The sequence below is a fragment of the Cricetulus griseus genome, chromosome 5 (genome assembly GCF_003668045.3).
Source record: "Cricetulus griseus strain 17A/GY chromosome 5, alternate assembly CriGri-PICRH-1.0, whole genome shotgun sequence".
In the NCBI taxonomy this organism is placed as follows: Eukaryota; Metazoa; Chordata; class Mammalia; order Rodentia; family Cricetidae; genus Cricetulus; species Cricetulus griseus.
In genome coordinates, this window is record NC_048598.1 from 104,158,801 (window position 1) to 104,179,580 (window position 20,780).

Consider the following 20,780-nt stretch of genomic DNA (forward strand, 5'->3'; position numbering starts at 1 on the left):
AGACCCTCTCAGAGTTCCACCCCTAGAAAGCAGAATCAGTAAGGAGTGTGTGTGTCCATGCATTAGTGTGGATAATATGTAGACACACATGTACTTGATTACGGGGAATTGCTACATGATTGTTGGAGCTTGCTAAGCAAGTCTGGAGTTTGGAGGGCTGGCAGTCAAGATGGGAAGACCACATCAAAGGCCTGGCTGGAACTCACAGGCACAAGACAGAGCTTTTGTCCTCAGGCAGTTAGGGCAGTCACAGCTGAAGGGAGTTCTGTGAGCACAGGAAGAAGCTGCTGTCCATCAAAGGGATTTTGTCATTTGGGGGAAGCCCAGTCTCTGCCTTTAAGAATTTCCCATTGGTCCAGCCAAGACACTCCAGGTTACTCAGGAGGATGAGTTAGCTGTCTTTCCTTCTCTCCTTGAAGCATGCTTGTAGAATGCCCTTCGAGGTGACTGATGAATAACTAGGGACTGTACTATTCAAGGTAATACACCAGACAAGTCCCAGACCAGAGTGTGGCCTGAAATTTACATGAGGATAGCAAAGAAAACTAGAACAAGGAAAAGCAGTGGGGAAGGACTGTATCAAAACAGAGCAGTACAATATGGTCTAGATCAGTGGGACAAAGGAAGTCCAGAAATGGAGCCCAGAATATATTTGAGAATCGAAATGAAATGGATTTGAACTTTTTTTTTTCTTTTTCTTTCTTTTAGTCGGTAGTAGTTGGAAAAGCTGTTGGACTCTATTGCTTCTGGGTTGTGGGACTCAGAGCTCTTGGTGGTGTGGGTTGGCTTCCTCTTCACCACCACAGGCTTCTGGCTTCACGGGATGGCACTAGCTCTGTGGATGGCCACCATGCCCACATCAGAAAGTAATTGTTCTTGCAGATCATGTGCCTGGTGCTGCTGAGGTTGCCCGAGCATTCTTGTTGATGGAGGTCCTCACATAAAAAGTGGCTGGTTTTCACTGACCAGATAGATATGCCTGTCATGACCACGCAACCCCTTTGTCTTGTAGTGAAGCAGCCAGCCCCTTGTAGCAGAAAGAGTTACAGGGCTTGGTGTTACACATCTGCTTATCCCTCTTGATGAGGAATCTAGAGCAGTTCCTCGGTGTCCATTGCAAATGCCTGGACATGGCAGCAGCTCCTCTCACTGTGGTGACCAGAGACAGAAAGATCCCTCAATTGAATCATTTTTAATTCAGAGGGAAAGAAGATTTTCTTAAAATGATCCTGGCTGGGCAGGACTTTAATTCCAGCACTCAGAAGGCAGGATCAGGCAGATCTCTGTAAGTTCAAGGCCATCTTGGTCTGCATAGGGAATTCCAGGCCAAGTGGGGCTACATAGAAAGACCCTTTCTCAAAGTAAACACAAAATATAAAAATAAATGACATTGGCAAACTATCCATACAGACAAAATTAGGTTGGACCCCTTCTTAACACCATATGTAGCAGTTATATTAAAACAATCCTTACCTAGTAGGAGTCTTGGCTTCTGAAAGTAGTTTTTGTTTTGTTTTGAGATGGGGTCTTGCTGTGCTCAGGCTGTCAGAATTGTCCTGCTTCTAGAATGCTAGTAGTACAGTCCTGTGCCACCACATCTGGATATGAGAATGCTTTTGATGGTGTAGTAGCTTTTCTGACACTTAGTGAGCTAGGAATTGTCAAAGGTACATTCATTGAGAAATGCAATATTAAAATTTAAATACAGAAAACAAAGTATCTTACAATAAATTCTAGACTGTGTGTATAGTCTCTAAGTAAGGATCTTAATCAAGATTAAACTCAAACTATAAGAGTAAAGGAGAACATCTTTGTATATTGCTAAAAAGACCAATGGGTGACCTCATTTTCATTGCCCAGAGAACAAAGGGTTCCTATCTACCATACAAGGTACTCACACAAATGGATGGCGAGACAGAACAGGAGAAATACATAAGCAGTGTACACAATGAGGGTTCTTACGAGTAGATCCAACTGTCGTATAAACAGAACAAAGATGTGCAATAGTAGTTATAGTGAAACATCCATTTATATATGTTAGCTTAAAATTTTAAAAGAACAAAAACATTGTTACTGTGTTTGTTGACTTTTTATGTCTTTTTAGTTTTTTTAATCTTGTTACTTTAAAAAGTTTTTTGTTATGCTATCTTTTAGTAGCATCTTACTTAGTTTCTCTGAAGGGGCAGCAATGCATTGCGAAAGAGCATGAGGCCAGTAGGTTACACAGACTTGCCATGGTCTTATAGGTGCAGCTTCACCACCGGCTGAGCTGCTGATTGATCCTAAAGTGTCTTCCAGCCCTGTAATTTACATACTGCTTTGTAATAACGTTCTCCTCCCCCCCCCCCCCCCGGCACCACCAGGAACGTTTGGATGAAGCAAATGCTGCATTGGATTCGGCTTCAAGACTTACAGAACAGCTAGACCTAAAAGAAGAACAAATTGAAGAACTTAAAAAGCAAAGTAGGTCTTTTTTCTCTGTTTTCTCCAACAGTGCTTTTGTTGAATCAAGTGTAGTCCTCTGCCATATACTGGCACAGCTGAGAAAGCTAGTGGTGTGTGACTTCCATTTCCCATTCCCATGTGCAAGTTGCTTCTATTTACATCTGTATCTAATGAAACCAGAGGCATTAGAATAGCCTAGCTGTCCAGTTAGTTCTCCTGGTTATTGAGGTGTGACTGTTTTTTGGTTGTTGCCATGTTGATCAAGGAGACTGATTTGACTGATCCAATTTTTATGGTTTTTGTCTTTTCCCTGATAATTCATGCTACATCTGAACCCACTTGATATGTTACTGGATGACTTTTTGTTCATTTTTATGATTGTGGACAGGCTTTTCAGCAGATACCCAGTGTATTGGGTTTGGTGCTTGTAAAATTAATCCCCTGTACTTAGGATTATCATTGAACTTCACATGGTAGGGTCTTTCACAGTGCTGTGCTAAGCCTAACAGCCAACAGTGATAGCATATCATTAAATTTAATCTCTTGTTTGGGGGTAGCCAGGGGCTTGAAGTTCCTCTGAGGCTGTGTTTAATTAGTAATGATTTGAAGTGATTGGGAAGCTCGTAACTGAGCCTAGGAATGCATTGGCTGTAGATGTCTCTGTTCTCAAGGCACTTAAGAAATAAATACCATGTGTCACAAAATAGATGTCAGAAAGCACAAATAGAAGTGGATGGAACAGCAGAGATGCTGTTAAACAGGAACAGTGACAGGGACATTCAGGAAATTAGTTCATTGCCCCATAGGTGCAACCTAAATAACTTGGCCTAGATCCCCCCAGGAGACCCCCAAATGGACACAACAAAATAATAATAAGTGCAAGGAAGTTGGCATCATTGGGGTAACTTCACTCTGAGACTTTGTTCTGAGTTTTTGTTTCATAAGAACTGATCAGCGTAGGAGCTCCAAATCTCAAGTAGGCCTGGAAATAGGCAACAAGGGAACAATACCTAGTAAGTATCCGTTATACACAGTTGACTAACATAGATTGTAGTGCTTGGTCTTTTCCTTACTCATTTGCCATTCATGAACAACTGTAAATGTGTAGTGTCAGTCCCCTTCTATAGATTACAGATCCTTGCAGATCTCTTTACTTGTTGTACCAAAGCTTTGATCTTTCCACATTCTGTATTCCTGTCAGGGAAGTGGGTGTTTATAAGATGTCTGACTTGTCATTTGTTTTCTGTGGCTCCCTTAGAGATACAGTGGTATTCTCTGTACTAAACCCTCATTGTTGGAATGGCTTCTCTAATGAGAACTGTGAATTGGGAAAATAATCTAGTTAGATAGATGGCCAGTACAACTACATTAATTGGAAGATGTGATGAACCAAAAAGAACACTGAGCACCAAAGGGTTAGCTACAGGTGTCATATATTAGAGCTGAGCCAGATCAGCAGAGGTAAAAAGGTGAGTTCTGAACTCCGTCATTGGGCTGTGACAGCTTGATGCTGTGTGCCCTGACATCGCCTTTTAATCATTCACCTGAGTCATTTCCAGTAGACCATGGTCAGATGAAAATGAGTCTGTGAATTAACTGCATGCAGTATTTGGTGTTTGCTCTGGCACCTCTTTAAACTTCTATGAGTAGAAATATTTCAGTTTTCTTCATTGTAGCTGGTAGGGCGGGTAGCCTGGTTTCCTATTTGTGTTAAATATAATTAATACTCACTTTTAATAAGTAGGGACTTTGGGCTCATTCTAGGGAGTCAGAATTAGAGAGAAAACTCCGCTTACTTCAGCTCATACAACTAGTATTTGAAAAGGCCAAGGAGGTAGAGTGTCACAGACAGGAAGGGGAACACCGAGACAGTTGGTTGTTATGTCTTTAAATTATTCTTGCCTTTTATAGCTTCTCTTAACAGTGTTTTCTTACATTACCTAAGCACTTAGTACCACATTTATATCTCTAAACACAAATGCGATTTGATTTTCTCAATGCTGTATTCTTGATTTGATAATATAAATTCTTGATTGGCTTACTTACTTCACAAAGCATCCCTGTATATTTTTGTAAGTCACTAAGTACTTTACATGTTGATTGATGTTGTAACACTGTACTTTATTTTTAACACAAAAGTTGGCCAGACAGCAAAAGTTTTTGCCAGGAGAAACAATTTTGAAAAAGACAAATTGGTTTTTGTTGCAAGAAAATACACAGACTTGAATTGTAAAGACAAAGTATTGTTTTATTTCTAAGCCTCTGTAGACTAATGATTAGTCGATCTGCTGTTTCAACATTAGACAATATTAGGAAATTTACTTTAAGAAGTGGTGTTTTTTATTCAGAATGGTTGATTATATCATTACTACCAAGATATGATTCAGTCTATCCAAACATAAGGAAAGAGTGGTTACATATTAATGACTCCAGTATTAAAGCAGTGCAGCATGGATGACATCAGTCCCTCTTAGAGTATGTGATTGTTAATGTCAGGTACCTGCACCATGGTTATGAACCAAGGGCATTCATGGGCCCTGCAGAGAGACATAAAGACAGATGCCTGACGCTTTACTAGTCAGTAAGCACCTAATAAAGACCAGCTGCTTGGCTACATGTTGGCTGCTGTGTAGAACACTAGATAGGCCCCTTTTCAAGGAGCGAAGGAAATGGCACATGACCAGCATTATAAGGTAGTAATTTAAGACAGTTGTACACAGCAGTGGCCGTAAGGGGCATATTTAGTTCCTCTTGTTAAGGGATGGAGACTTGAAAAAAGTGCTAAGCCACTAGGAGGATTTCACTAGCAAGTGTGAAAACTATTTAAACTATAAGAACTAGTTAGGCTAATTCATCCCCCCACAAGAGAAACCCTAAGAGTCTATAGATGCTCTATTTTAATAGGCAGTGTTGACTGGTAGAGGGTTACTGTTATAGCATTTTACCCAGAACAGTCTTTTTAACACAGTTCTAAAACTCCTTTCACATGCCATCCAGTACTTTTCCGTCAGCACACCAGGCCATTAATTGAGTAAGTAGGCTGGTGTCTTTATTCTTAGTTCCTCAGAGTTGAGGATTGCTGTGGACTTGTTATTGATGAGACAGTATCACCTGTGTAAACCTAGTATAGCTGCCATTAAAAGGTACATACACTGTTATATATGTAGTTGTATATTTTCTCCATTTCCTTAATTGCTCTTAATAAATTCCATCTTAAATGAAAATGATTAGGTAATTTGAAATGGAAAGTAAGATATTTTTTGAATTGGTAATTAATACTAAAAAACTCTGAGTTTTGTGGCATGCAAAGTTTTCATAAGCAATAGAAATGTAATTGTAGCGTGAGGAACAGCTTTTGCTCTACCTGCCAGGTGATGCCTATGTTTTCCCTATTTCCTGTGCTAGGGATGGAACCGAAGGTCTTGAGTGGGCTTGGAAAGTCAGCTGCATCCCAAGCCCCTATACTTGTACCTTAAAGACTTTGTAACTAATTTTTAAAAATAGTTAGTGACGCCTTTTTAAAATGTCTTGTATGAATTGAAAATGGAAAATTTCCTTAGAATACTTTTAAAAAGAAAGTCTAGAAATATGTCTAAAATGAGTTCAGTAAAAGTTACTGTAATATATGAAACATAAAAACGTGTTTTAAAGCTACCGAGACAAAAGGAGCTTGAAATGTTTCACATGGAACTACCTTTTTGATGTGAATGTGCCTGAGTTTTTATTTTAAATAAGACATTCCATTTTCCAGGACATGATTTATACAAGAAAATATATAATGTCCTGTTGAACATAAGCCAAATACATTCCCAGACGCTTTGTTACCCAAATCTTTTGAGAGAGTTCTTTATAGATGTTTTTGGCAGAAGTGGCGGTTTTAGAGGAAACATATAAGAAGTACCAGATGCAATGTTCTGAATTTCCATAAATGGTTAAAAGTAATGATATAAACATCTGGGTATGCTAGACAATGCCAACATTTAAATTAAGGGGGAAAGTATACTAGGTAAATAAGTTATTTTGTACTTCTAGTTACATTTTAAACATGTTTGATACTTGATATTGTTATCTAAACTGAACAATGTTTTAGAACTTGCAATTGAAAACTAATTTCTATAAGCAGAAGGAAAAAGTGGATTATGTGCTGATGAGAATATTTTATCTCCTTTTTTGAGTAATGGCTGAGTCATTCAGTATGTAATTTATTTTATCAGTCCTTCCCAGAGAATACCAGTCATTCATTCATTGTTATATCAAGTATTCATTGTTTATATGCTGAGTACCAAGCACTAAGTAGGCCCTGGGATAAACAGGTGACAAAGGTCTCCTTCAGGAGGGTGGCAGGCAGGAAGAGAAAAGAGAACATGTAATCAAGTACATACAAGGGATTGTTTTGAAAGAACCAGAAATGGCACACAATGACAAGGACATAGCAGGGCAGCTGCACACATGAACCCACAGTTGTAACAGCATGCACAAGGACTGTGCAAACTTGAGTCAGACAAAAATTCCAACAGATACTGGGAGGTGAGTACAGAGTCTGCCCCTGGCTGTGGAGCATTGGCAACTGATAGCCCCTGGGAGAAGAGTCATCCATTTTTCTTTAAGAGTGCACTCCCTGACCAATGAGTAACTGTGGTCAAATGGAAGACACACATCCAGAAATATATAGGCAACACACATTGCACTTGATGGGTTGTAAATAAAATGACACATATATCATATGAATTTTTTTTAATTAATAAAGGGAAAAAAGACACAAAATGGGTATAGAGATGGGGGAGTATATCTGTGAGAATCTGGAGGAGGGGTAAATATCATCAAAGCACATCGTACAAAATTATCCAGGAACTAATAAAAATGTTTTAAAAGACATCGTTTTGAAAGAGTTATCCATTCTATTTGGTAATAGTGGTATGGGAATGTAAGACATAGTAATGGTGACTTGACTTTTCTTAAGTGATGGATATGTGCAGGCTAAGTACATTGGTAGCTAGGGAAAATCATTCTAGACAGGGAGGGATTCATATGAAATTGAGATGGCAGACTCAAAGTGTTGAAAGAGCAGTGTGCATGTGATTGTGTGTGGTATGGCGTGGTGTGGTGGGTTTGTTGGTATGGAGGGTTGGAAAGGTAGAAGTAGAAGGGATTTGCTATATGGGAAAATGAAACTTAGTCATGAATCACAAGCAGATTGTAAACTTTAAATACCAAAACAGCAAGGGAGACAGGCACAGATGGTTCCAACCTGTTGACATTGCAATGTTACATCGTAATCACACTGGAGAACTGTACGGTTGGTTTGCCTTTACTCCAGTGCTCCCTCCCCCCCCCCCCCCCCCCCGAAAATAATCTCGTCATGTTTTAAGTAAGCTAACAGTTTTGTGTTAAGCTGCATTCATAGCTACTCCTGGATACAGATTGGACAGGCCTGATAAAAACTGGTGAGTTGAAGTGTTTCTGGTATGGGTAGCAGAGTCTCAGCTCAACCTCATTATTTCTGCACAGGCTTGTGAGCCCATTGCTGCAAATCTTAGGTCTTTCAAGGGATGGCAAAATCTGGATTTTGATATGATAGGTCCTGGCTTTCTAGGGTGATGCTTAATTAGAGCTTTGTAAAACCATGTGGGCAGAATAGGTCTCACCTTTGGGGATGTTGTCCATGGCTATTTGCATAGGAGATGAGGTTGGTACTGAGGCCTAGAAAATCTTCTGTGCTCAGGGGGTTTGATGTGGTGTTAATGTTCACTAAGTGGGAAATGCATTCCAGCATTTGGTCAGTGACAAGTTGCAGTCTTCTTTTGGGATATGTTTTGTCTATGTAATTTTTTTTTTTTAAGATTTCATTTATTTATTATGCATACAGTCTTCTGCCTGCATGCCAGCAGAGGGCACCAGATCTCATTCAAAGGTGGTTGTGAGCCACCATGTGGTTGCCGGGAATTGAACTCAGGACCTCTAAAAGAGCAGTCAGTGCTCTTAACCGCTGAGCCATCTCTCCAGCCCCCAGTAAAACTTTTTAAATATATATATATATAATATATATATATATATATATAATATATATATATATTTTTTTTTTTCTAGATAAAGATTCTCTTAAAACTTTGTATATGGAAACTGTGAATTATCTGAATTGGTAGTGAAGGCTCAGGGGACTAATAGAGAGGGAAAACATGTTAAAAATATTGCTATATATGTGGGGGCTGGAGAGAAGGCTCTGTTGATAAAGTGCTTGAGCATGAAGACCTGAGTTCAATCACTGCACCCACGTAAAAGCTGGGTGTGTTGGCTTACCTGTAATCTCAGTGCTGGAGAGGCTCTCACAGAAGTTTATTTCAGGGACTAGAGAAATGGCTCACTGGTTAAGAGCATATATTGCTTTTGCCGAGGACCCAAGTTTGTTTCCTAGCACCCATACCCACACAACCACCCGTAGTTGTAGTTCCAGGGTACTGGGCATCCTCTTCTGGTTTCCAAGGGCACTTGTACTCATGTACACTGTGATGGGTAGGTATGTCAACTTGACGGGAGCTGGATTCTTTTGGGAAAAAGAGAATCTCAATTGAAAAAAAAAAATGCCCTGACCCAAATTGGCCTGTGGGCAAGCATGTAGGGCATTTTTTCTGATTTATGTGGGAGGGCCCAGCACACTGTGGGTGGTGCCCCTCCCCCCACACCAGGCTTGTGGTCCTGTATGCTGTAAGAAAGCAAGCTGAGTAAGCCATGAGGAGCAAGACAGTAAGCAGCACTCCTCCATGACTTCTGCTTCAGTTTCTGCCTTCCGATTCCTGCCTTCAATTTCTGCCCTGACTTCCCTCAGTGATGGACTGTTCTGTGAAACTATAAGCTGAAGTAAATTCTTCCCCGAGTTGTTTTTGGTCATGTTATTTTTTTCACAGCTACAAAACCCTAACTAAGACATACATTACCCACACGTAGCCACATATTTAGAAATCAAAATTAAAAATTGTTAAGTTGCCAATGCAAATAGGATCTCATACCTAATTTACTTACTGACATTTATATGGACAAATAAAATTACCTTTCAAACATTTTTCTTTCTCCTGGTCTCTCCTTTGCCTTGGCTCTTAAAAATGAGAAAAATGCAAACTAAGGGGGAAAAAAATCACAAAATATCAGTATCAACCAAAGCCATATGTATGATTGCTGTTGATTAGAGCAAAATTTAACAATGAATTTGTTATTTAAGAAATCAGATGAAAGCTAGGCGAGGCACATGCTTTTAATCCTAGCACCCAGGAGGCAGAGGCTGGTGGGTCTCTGTGAATTAGAAGCCAGCCTGGTCTACAGAGGGAGTGCCAGGACAGCCAGGGCTACATAGCAAGACCCTGTCTCAAAGAAAGGAAAGAAGGAGATCATATGAAAGCACTTTGCTATTTAGAAAGCCAGCATTTGGTCATTTATTTCATTTTCTCAAAATCCTTTGCAAGAGCACACTCATTTAAAAGAGGCAAACCATGCCTGGCCTTGAGCACAGTTCATTTCTGGGGTTGCTTGGTTCTTATTCTGGTCTTCACCCTTGTCTCATTCAGCTGACTGTTGAGTAAACCTGCTCATAGGCACTTAGCCATGAGACAACCAGGGGTACATAAAAAAGTAGGGTACACTTTAAGCTGCTCTCTGAAGGTGGCATCGCGCACTGTCATTAATCACAAGTGAAATATAAAGTTATGATTCACTCTTGCACATCCAATTTTGATTCTAAGACTGTGACATCATCTCTGGGTGTTTCTGAGCTCTGCTGTGGAGGATTTACTGTGTCACACACTCGGGAGTCATGCTTTCTTGAGACTAGACTCCATCTCAGCTGATTCATTGCTTAACTTGAAAATGCTTCCCAACCCCAGCTTGCATTTCTAAAGAATTATTTGGGCGTTTGTGACTATTCACAGGACTGTTGTATTTGGACTAGAACCCATTTCTGAATAATAATACTTTGCTTGCCCATATAAATATAGTTCTGATTTCAAATTGTGGCTTGAGTTCAGCTTTTGTAGAGAAATACTCAGCATTTCTGAGGGGAGGAGAGCAAGTGTTGCTGAAGAAAAAGATGAGTCTTCAGGGACTTTGGAATGGGTGTGGGATTTCCTTTTCTTCTAAGCCCTCAAAATTAATACATTCCTTCCCGTGCTGCTCTAAGTTCTGAGGTCCTTTTCTTCTTTTTCCTTTCTCTACTCAAATATCATGGTACATTTAAGCACCTGAGGTTGCCTTAGTTCAGGGACTAATAGTAAGTTTAAGACAATTTTGTTTGTTTGTTTGTTTGTTTGTTTGTTTTTCTAGATAGGGTTTCTCTGTGGCTTTGGAGGCTGTCCTGGAACTAGACCAGGCTGGTCTCGAACTCACAGAGATCCACCTGCCTCTGCCTCCTTAGTGCTGGGATTCAAGGCGTACACCACCAACACCCAGTGAGTTTAAGACAATTTAATCTTGTCACTTTGACCTATACGATGCTATGGTTTTCTGACTTACTTTATTCAAATAACTTTTATTAGAATCTTTGCTTTATGAGTTTTACTCTGAAGATGTTTGTTCTTCTTTCAGGCCTTTGTTTGGTTGTGATTCTTTGAGATAACTAAGGTCTCACTATGTTGCCCAAGCTGGGTTCAAACCCCCAGGCTCAACTGATCCTCCTACCTTGGCCTTCTTAGCATCTGGAACCACAGGTGCAAACCACAATGACCAGCTTAGTAAAAACAATATTTTATTTGTTGTTATTATGTGCACATATGATGTGCACTAGGTGTGTACACAGGCCTGCCATGGGGCATATAGAGATCTGAAGATAATTTTTGTAGAATCAATTCTCTCCTTCCACCTTTTTTGTGGATTCCAGGGACAAAACTCAGGTCATTAGTTTACAGAGCAGTGCTTTTACCTGCTGAACCATCTCCTGGCTCAGCGGCTTACTTGCTGCTTTCCTTGTTTGTTTAAACTGGGAGACAGTGTAATGTAGCTTTATGTGGTACGAACATACTATCCAATACAGATAAACTGTGAGCCACATGTGGTTCTCTCCCTCTTCCCTCTTTCCATCTCTCTCTTTTGAGAACGCATAGGCTGGCTTCACTGTGTATAGTTCAGGGTGCCTCAAATTAGGAATTTTTCTGCCCCAGGGTCTTGAATGCTTGACATTGCAAACATGTTGTAACTTCTGTTTTTAATGGCTACATAGAAATGGTTAAAAAAGAATAAAAATTAAATTACTTTTTGTTAAGATTACTTATTGGAACTGGAGAGAGAGAGAGCGCTCAGTATTTGCTCTTACAGGGGACCTGCATTTGATTTTCAGCACCCACATGGAAGCTCACACCCATCTCTTCAGTCTGTCCCAGGGGATGTGATGCCTTCTGGCTTCTATAGGCACTACATGCATGTGGTACACAGACATGCATGCTGGCAAAATACTCCTGCACATAAAAAACAGGCAAAATCTCAGTAAGATGATTATCTGTGTGTGTGTGTGCGTGCATGGGTTTATGTGCACCATGTGAGTACATGTCCGTGAGGGAATCAGACCCCTAGAGCCTAGAGTTCCATGTGTTAGTGAGACACCAACCATGTGGTCTCTGGGAACTAAACCAGCTCCTCTGCAAGAGCAGCAAGTGCTCTTAACCACTGAGCTTCATGAAATTAATTTTTATAATTTATTTTAAATAACGTGTTTCCTAATTGTTATCATTTTGGAATGCAATCAGTATAAAATTAATCAACATAATTTATAAGGGGAAGGTAGCAGGCATAGAGAGGAGGCTCATGGATAAGAGGGCTTGCTGTGCAAGCATAAAGACCTGTGTTTGGATCCCAGAATTCATCTAACAAGACTTTTTGGCTGCAGTTGTTCCTATAACCCTAGCACTGTGGGGGCTGGAGATCACAAGGCTTACTAGCTTTAGTGACAGACCCTGTCTCAGGGGACTAAGGCAGAGAGAGATAGAGTGACACCTGACACCCTCCTCAGACTCTACACGAGTGTACAGGCACATGTGCATAGAGTGGGGAGGTTTGGGCTGTTTCTCTGCTACCATTGTGGAGTCCTGGAGGAGGGGAGGTCTTTATAGGGACTTCTGCTTCAGCTTGCTGATTCCATGTTTTCCTGTGGCCAAGAGTGCTGTTCCATCTAGAATGCAATGCTGGGGAAAGCGACATGTGCCTGTACTATAAAGTACTTGAAGAGTCGAAAAAAATGTCTTTTACTAAGTCAGACTTCAGTAATAGCCCCCCTTCCCCTCTCCCTGCCTTTTATATCCAATTTCAGTTCCTTGCTGGAAAGACAGGAAAGTTTGTAGGAGATTTTCCAAATAACAAACCTTGGTTTTTATAATATGGTTATGGCAACCATCTCTATTTTGGTAAAGTTAGCCTATTATATGAATGACATTTTGTAATTTAGAAATTTGCAATTTAGAGAACCACAGGCCATTGTAAACCTTTAATGTGACTGCTTTATATTTGTCTTTAGTACTGTAAGTCAGCCTTCTAGCCATTGTACAGGACAGAATGGAGACAACAGAGAGAGCTAATGTGTCTCAGAGGAAATTCATGCAAGGAAGTAAGTTAGGAACTTCAGAGTGAAGAGTGGTTATGAGTCCAGTCAGTAGAGTAGGCAGTCCTGTCAATAAAAGCCTTTCATTGGAGAGAGAAACACATGCAGAATTCTGTGGGAAGCAAGAGTAGGAAAATGCACCAGACATTGACGGTCAGTTGATTTTTCAGAATAGTGCCAAAAGAACAGGGTTTCACCATGTAATGCTGGGGCAGCGGCTGTCCCATGTAGAGAACACCTTCTCATACCACAAACAAAAATGAACTTGATAAGGATCAGGACCCTAAATTTTGTATTCAAAACCATAAAAACTCTTAGAAGACATAGGAGTAAATCTTCACAGTACTGGGCAAAAACAAGAAGAAGACAAATTAGACTTCATCAAAATCTAAAACTCTCATGTTTCAAAAGGCAATAGGAAATGTTATTGCAAGGCCTGGTGTCTGGTAAGGGGACTTGCCTAGCCATTCCCAGTCAGGGAAGGAGTGGGTGGGTGACTCTGTATTGGGACCTTACAAGCAGTCTCCTCTTGCCTTTGTCTAGGATGAACACTTTTACATTTCCTTAAAATCACTAAGCACCTCTTTGGCTCTACCGTCTGCTTCTAAGTAAAAGGTGTAGACTTGGATGGAAAGGTTTGGAGAAGTTCTTTAGCCAAGAGCTCTTGATCCTTTTGCACGATTAGCTCGTGCACAGGGGATCTCCTGATTTAATTTTAAATTTCGCCTTTAAAAACTGCCTGGATCCAACCATTTTACAGGTTTTGCTTATTTTTAAAGTACAAAGTTGGAAATCATCTAAGCATCCTTTTTAATCAGTCAAAAGCGTTGTAGCACGATTAGGATGGTAGAGCTTTTAACTGTGATTTGCTGTGTCCTTGCCCCAGAGTGCTTTGCCCTGTCAACTGTTCTAAGCCATGGTATGAGCTGGTTAGATACTCTTAGGGCTCATCAACAACAGAGCCCAGCCAAGAAAACACAGCAAGGAAAATCTAAAGTTGTCATTTCTATTTCCTCCCATTAATTGAGAGTTGCTCTGGATATACATTGTGCAAGAAAGCAATAGTGACCATTTGTTCTTTGCCTGTAAGTGAAACTTGTTGTGATTTTTACACTGCTATTAAGGAACTTATTGTTTTACTGGGGGCAGACCATGTGAAATCCTGCATCCCCTGCCTTCTCGGCAATTTCTGTCCAGGTTCCTCGAACCAAGGAAGAGATGATCGCAATTGGAATAGGGCATACACTCACATTTCTAAGTAGGTCTGTCCAGGCTGGCTCACTAATGCTGTCTTTATCCACTTTAAAACAGATGCCCTCCATGAAGAGATGCTGGATGATGCGCAGAAGAAGTTGATGAACTTAGTGAGCAGCACAGAAGGAAAAGTGGACAAGTGAGTGAGCATTGCCTGTTTTTTTTGTTTTTGTTTTTGTTTTTGTTTTTTTGAGACATGTTTTCCCAGTAGCAATGGAGCCAGCCCTGGAACTCGCTCTGTAGACCAGGCTGGCCTCAAACTCACAGAGATCTGCCTGCCTGTGCCTCCTGAGCACTGGGATTAAAGGCGAGGGGGCACCATTGACCATCCTTGTTTTTGAGCATTGCCTCTTGACTCTTTCTGAGTTATAGGAATAGCTTTTCAGAGAACAGTGGAGCTATGGCAGATGTTTACATGTGACCACATTTTCAAGAAGGTGTTTGCTTTTCTTATATAGTGAAGCGTAGGTAGTTTTCATGACAGTCAATAGAGTAACTTACGTTCTTTTATTTTTAAAGTCTGTTTCTCCCAACTCATTTCTTTTCTCAAAGCCATATTCAAGAGTTAATTTTTTTTTTTTTTTTTTCTGCAGGGCAGTGGCACACGCCTTTAATCCTAGCTCTTGGGAGTCAGAAATAGGCGGATCTCTGTTAGCTCTAGGATATCCAAGGCTACACAGAAAAACTCTGTCTCAGGGGGAAAAAAAAAGATTACTCGTATATGAAATACTTAGAAAATAAAAGGTTTATTTTTAATATTCCCCTCTCCCCCCCCCCTTTTTTTTTTTTTTTTTTTTTTTTGAGATGGGCTTTCTTTGTATAGCTCTGGCTGTCTTGGAACTCATTCTGTATACCTGGATGGCCTGGAATTCAGAGATCTATGTGCCAGCCTCTGCCTCCCAAGTGCTGGATCAAAGGCATGCACCACCACCGCCTGGCATATTTTCCTTTCTTTACTTCCCTTAAGTGAACACATCTAACCTGTTTGAATGTATTGGCCTGAAACCTACTTATTTTTGCAATAATATCTCACTTAATATTTTAAAATATAAGATATTATTTAAAGTCCTTAATAAATATGGTTGGGGCATATAACATTTATATCCATTTTTCATGTCTCTCAGATGAGAATCAACTCATTAGGTATTGAAAGCTACCTATGAGATACCTCCTCGGTTAGTTATGGGTCTAAAGAATTGGTTGGCTATTAGTGTTTTTTTATTTTAATTTATTTTTATTTTATGTGTATTAGTGTTTTTCCTATAGATATGTCTGTGTGAGGATGTTGGGTCCCCTGGAACTGGAGTTAGACAGTTGTGAGCTGCCATGTGGGTGCTGGGAATTGAACCTAGGTCCCCTGAAAGAGCAGCCAGAGCTCTTAACTGCTAAGCCATCTCTCCAGCCCCTAAAAGTGATTTTTTTTTTTTAAGTGTGTGTTTTGGTTTGTCTGAAATATTCCCAACTAGACTTTTTAAAAAGCCACTTTAGAATACCTTATATTCAGTCTTTAATTAAGCATCTCATTGTTTAAATATAAGTAAATGTTTGTTTAGTGTATGGGTATGTTTATCTTAGGTAGGCCATGTTAGCTTGACACAGGCTATTTCTGCCTTGCTTTTATAGAGTCCTCATGAGAAACCTCTTCATTGGTCATTTCCACATACCTAAAAATCAACGTCATGAAGTGCTGAGACTAATGGGAAGCATCCTGGGTGTTAAAAGGGAGGAAATGGACCAGGTAACCAGACAGTAAAACCAATCTAATCCCCAACCTCACTCTCTGCTCCGCTCTCCCCCCTCTCCCTCCTCCTTCTCTTTCTCTTTTACTGGGGATGGAGCCTAGCATGTCTTTCACTAGGTAAGCATTCCACCACTGAGCTACATCCTGGTTCTCACACTAAATATGTTTATAATTACATTTATAATATAGGGGCATAGTGGAAAATAGTTTATTTTCACTATATATAGAACAGGTTTAATATAGTTTTCTTAATCAAAGAGGTAGGTTTGTTCAGTTTGTGTGATATTAGTGTAAATATTTTATAACTTATACACTAGTTCTCAGACCACATTATTGACATTTTTGAGACATAACCATACCCAGAACATTTATTCAGGTCTGTGCTGGGTAGTGTTTTATTTTCTCTGTAACCTCTGTTAGTGGTAGGAAACCTTTACTAGAATTTGAAGTATAAAATGTGATTTACTGTTCCCTGAAACCGCATAAGAGAGGTTCTTGTTTTTCTTGTCTTATGTTGATAATATTTTTCTGTTTAAAAATGTTCTTGCAGTTGTTTGCCGAAGATCAAGGAGGTGTTACTCGGTGGATGACTGGATGGCTTGGAGGAGGATCGAAAAGTGTGCCCAATACACCTTTGAGACCAAATCAGCAGTCTGTGTTCAATAGTGTAAGACCCAGTTTTACTCTTGCTGAACATGAATGATGAAATGATTAAAATCACACCCATTTGCATGGTATCAGATTTCTTTTTACATCATCTAATTCAACCCTAGTAACATAACCAAATATTTTCTCTTAGTCCTTTTCAGAACTTTTCGTTAAGTTTCTGGAAACAGAATCTCATCCGTCCGCCCCACCCCCAAAGCTGTCAGTTCATGACTTGAAACCTCTGGATTCTCCAGGTAGAAGGAAAGTTGACGCCAGCATACCTGGAAGCTCCAAAGGTAAAACTAGACACTTGATTTTCCCTCAGTGGTAAAAATCAAATGTTTAACTTAAGATTTAGATTTATAGTGACATTACATTTTTAGTGTTTTTGAAATATGTAATACTGCTTCCAAAATTCTAATATCACTAAATTTGGGCCTTATTTGTTGTAGTACCGTGTTATTTATTTGCTTTAATTAATATAAATAGCATAAAATATTTTCATCTTTTTGTGTCAAAATTATTCTTTATGAGAATTATTTTGTCTTTATAAGAAACCTTTCATTGGTTACTTTCACACACACAACCAAGTAATAGATATTGCAGTATATTTATAGACATTATAGGAATCTGTGATTTTTATTTGCTTTAATTGTAAGCCGCTTTGAATTACTCTTCTAGAAATGGTAGTGAACTAGTTATATCTTTGCTTTGTCACCTGTTTTCATTTCTCTCTGATAGTAGTTATTAGTAATCAAAGTTAGACGCATATAGTTTGAAAATGATTTTCATCTTTGGACTTCTCATATTCCAAAACCAAACCTTGTCACATAAATAATATGTCACATAAATAACATAAATAATAAGATTGGTTTAGTTAACTGACCTAAACATCCAAGAATAAAAGCACCCTTGGGTGTGCAAAGATCTGTCTGGAAGGAAATTTTTGTTGGCTACATGTGTATATGTTTTTGATCCCACTGAGTTGTAATGGTCTTATTTATTTCACATTGATGATACTGGCATGTAGTAAAATATCTGGAGTTGGAATTGAATTATCCACTAGACTGTAAACCAACTCTTTTTTCCCTGTAATTTTCATATTTTAATTTAGAATCATATATTTTAGTATAGACTTAAGGTATATATCATATGCTTCATAGTTAAATTTGGATTAAATATTAAAGAATTTATGTTTTAGATTTTGTTGTTGTTTGTTTTTCGAGACAGGGTTTCTCTGTGTAGCTTTGGAGCCTATCCTGGCACTCGTTCTGGAGACCAGGCTGGCCTCGAACTCACAGAGATTCGTCTGCCTCTGCCTCCCGAGTGCTGGGATTAAAGGCGTGCGCCACCAACGCCCGGCCTGTTTTAGAATTTTTAAAGCTTTTCTTATTTAGACAGATAATTTCTGTTTTTCTGAACTCTTATATGAAGGTGGAGTAATAAAGTTTATCTGTCATTAAGATAAAAGGTTTGGGGGTGCTGGAGAGATGGCTCAGAGGTTAAGAGCACTGACTGCTCTTCCAGAGGTCCTGAGTTCAATTCCTGGCAACCACATGGTGGCTCACAACCATCCATTATGAGATGGTGCCCTCCTCTGGTGTGCAGATATACATGGAAGCAGAATGTAGCATACATGATAAATAAATAAAATTAAAAAAAAAAAAAAGGCATTCAAAACCAATGCCCAGCCGAGCTGTGCTTTAAAAAAAAAAAAAAGTAAAAGGTTTGGCTGCTAAATTCAGTTAAAAGTTGTCACTCTCAGGTACAGACTATACTGAGGACATTTTTCTTTTCATTTTGCAATAGGTTTAGCTTCTTAAAAGAGATTCTCACATTCTTTATCAAAAGGTCTCCACATTTCTCTGCCTTTCCCATCATTTTATCTCCCCTCCATTCGTCCACCCCTCCCTCCCATCGTCCATCCATCTATCCATCCATCCATCTATCTGTCCATCCATTTCTCTTTTCTTCATCGACTGAGCTCAGCTTGATGTATGTATCAGTTTGAGGTAGGCTGAGTTGTAGCAGGGTTTGCATGAAGAACACAAGCTTAGTATTCATACTGTATTTACTAGTTTGTGGAGTTTAGTGTCCCCCTGTGTTGACAGAGAGTGTCCCCCTGTGTTCACTGTGTGTAGAGTGTCCCCCTGTGTTCACAGTGTGTAGAGCTTAGCAAGCAGCATAGGAGCTTTTCCAGTTTGGAAACTTGTTGGTCATAGGAAGTCCAGCATGAGAACCCAGAAGTGCTCTGCAACAGCTGCATATAATGAGTTTAGTTCTGTCTTTGTCTTAGTGCCCATTTTTTAGTTTCCCATGGCTTAAGAAGGGACCTCCCAGGGTTTGCCTAGCTTTCATCAGTGGAGTTATTAGTGTTCTTGGGTAATAAGGCAGAATTATAGCCACTAAGACAGGTCATAAGCCAAACACCTAGTCTTATGAAAATGACTGCCCAAGCTGATAGAGAAATAATACCACTGATAATGTTCTCCAGCCTTCATATGTCTAAAAAGATGATTGAGTCATATATGCATACATTATTTGCTCCTCTGGAAAATTAGTTTTAATTACTATTGCATCACTATAATAATATGGTATGCCACCAGCATTTTTCATAGCTATCACAATCACTGGGAAGTCTAAGTTCTCAAGTCCTTCATCTTTCTGGTAGGTATGAGAAGTAACCCTGCAACTTACACACCATTATTTCAAAACTGTTAAGCAAGTGAAGCTTTCCGTTATACAGCTATATTATTTGAGAATAAGAAACTTTAATCAGTGTTTTAGTGCTTACAAATACTCTTCTGTTTCTTTTGTACCTTTCCTTTTTCTTCATTTCTTCTCTTTTATGCTGGGGTCTCTGGGACCACCATGACCTGCACAGTAATGATCATTGGGAGGCAGGAAGCAGCTCAGTTCTCTGACCTTGAGTAGTTTATTTTAGTCATTTTTAAGTACAGCACAATTTGGTGACATTTTTTTCTGGTGATAAATGATTCAGTCCCTGTACACAATAAAGTCCCTGTACACAATGAAGACATGACTGCATCAAAGCTCTTTGTAAACTACATATGAATCTTCCACAAAGATGGGTTCTATAGCCGGGTGTTGGTGGCGCACGCCTTTAATCCCAGCACTCGGGAGGCAGAGGCAGGCGAATCTCTGTGAGTTCAAGGCCAGCCTGGTCTCCAGAGGGAGCACCAGGATAGGCTCCAAAGCTACACAGAGAAACCCTGTCTTGAAAAACCAAAAAAAAAAAAAAAAAAAGATGGGTTCCGTAGACTGACTTTATGTGGTACCTCCTATAAAGATAGTTTCTATAGGTTGAGAAGCACACTGTAAGGGTCTAGGGAGGATCCATTGTAGTCTTGGCTACACAGATAGCACAAAGGTCACCAAGATATTAGCCACATCCATCCTCAGCTTTTGGGTGGAAACAGGTTAGACATCCCTCCTTTTGAAGGAATGACCACATGTGTTTAGCGTCCCGCTTATCTGTGAACACAGGGACCTCTGTACCTCCCATACTTTTGCTTATCTCTGTTTCACAGATAGAGTCTGCTGTAGGATCCAGAACTCAGCAGCAATATCAGTTGAATTTGTAGGTAGCCAAATATGGAATCCCAGAGTACATGTGGCATTTTTTTTAAATCAGAAAATGCTTTGACGAGGAGTGAATTTTCATGAGGTTTTTTAAAATACACACTGGTATTCTTTAAATGTTACTTGTATATTGTGTGTACATGTGTCTATATATGTGAAAGTGTGTATACTTCATGCACACTTTTGGGGGTTTGATTCCCTCTACCACATGGGTTCTGGGGTTGAACTTAGATCATAGGTCATCAGGGTTGGAGGCTTGGAGGCAGGTACTTTTGTCTGCTGAGCCATCTTGCTGGCACATAAATTTGTATTTTATGCTTAGCATTTGAGGGTCTGTTGGTGTTCTAATTTTGAATAAAGAATAGCCCAAACCTGTGCTAAATAGTAGTGTTATGATCAGCAGGGTAGAATTTAAAAATTGATAGTAGTGATTAATTGATAAGTGTCAAAACTGAGCATGGTAGCACAGTTCCAGCTTACAAGGTAGAGACAGGAGGAGCATGCTCAGCCACTAGGTTC

General features: G+C 39.6%; 1 protein-coding gene and 1 pseudogene across 6 annotated transcripts in view; one reads left to right on the plus strand and one right to left on the minus strand.

Moving 5' to 3' along the window:
• Trip11 (thyroid hormone receptor interactor 11) overlaps positions 1-20,780 on the plus strand; it is a 73,233-nt gene that overhangs the window by 48,298 nt on the left and 4,155 nt on the right. For all 6 annotated transcript variants that reach the window (XM_027419136.2, XM_027419139.2, XM_027419140.2 and 3 more), the window contains 5 exons: positions 2,364-2,463; positions 14,327-14,408; positions 15,893-16,007; positions 16,561-16,677; positions 16,810-16,954. In XM_027419136.2, coding sequence (XP_027274937.1) covers positions 2,364-2,463; positions 14,327-14,408; positions 15,893-16,007; positions 16,561-16,677; positions 16,810-16,954 — 559 coding nt within the window. The remainder of the gene's footprint in view (positions 1-2,363; positions 2,464-14,326; positions 14,409-15,892; positions 16,008-16,560; positions 16,678-16,809; positions 16,955-20,780) is intronic.
• Positions 610-1,132, minus strand: LOC118237885 (annotated as a pseudogene).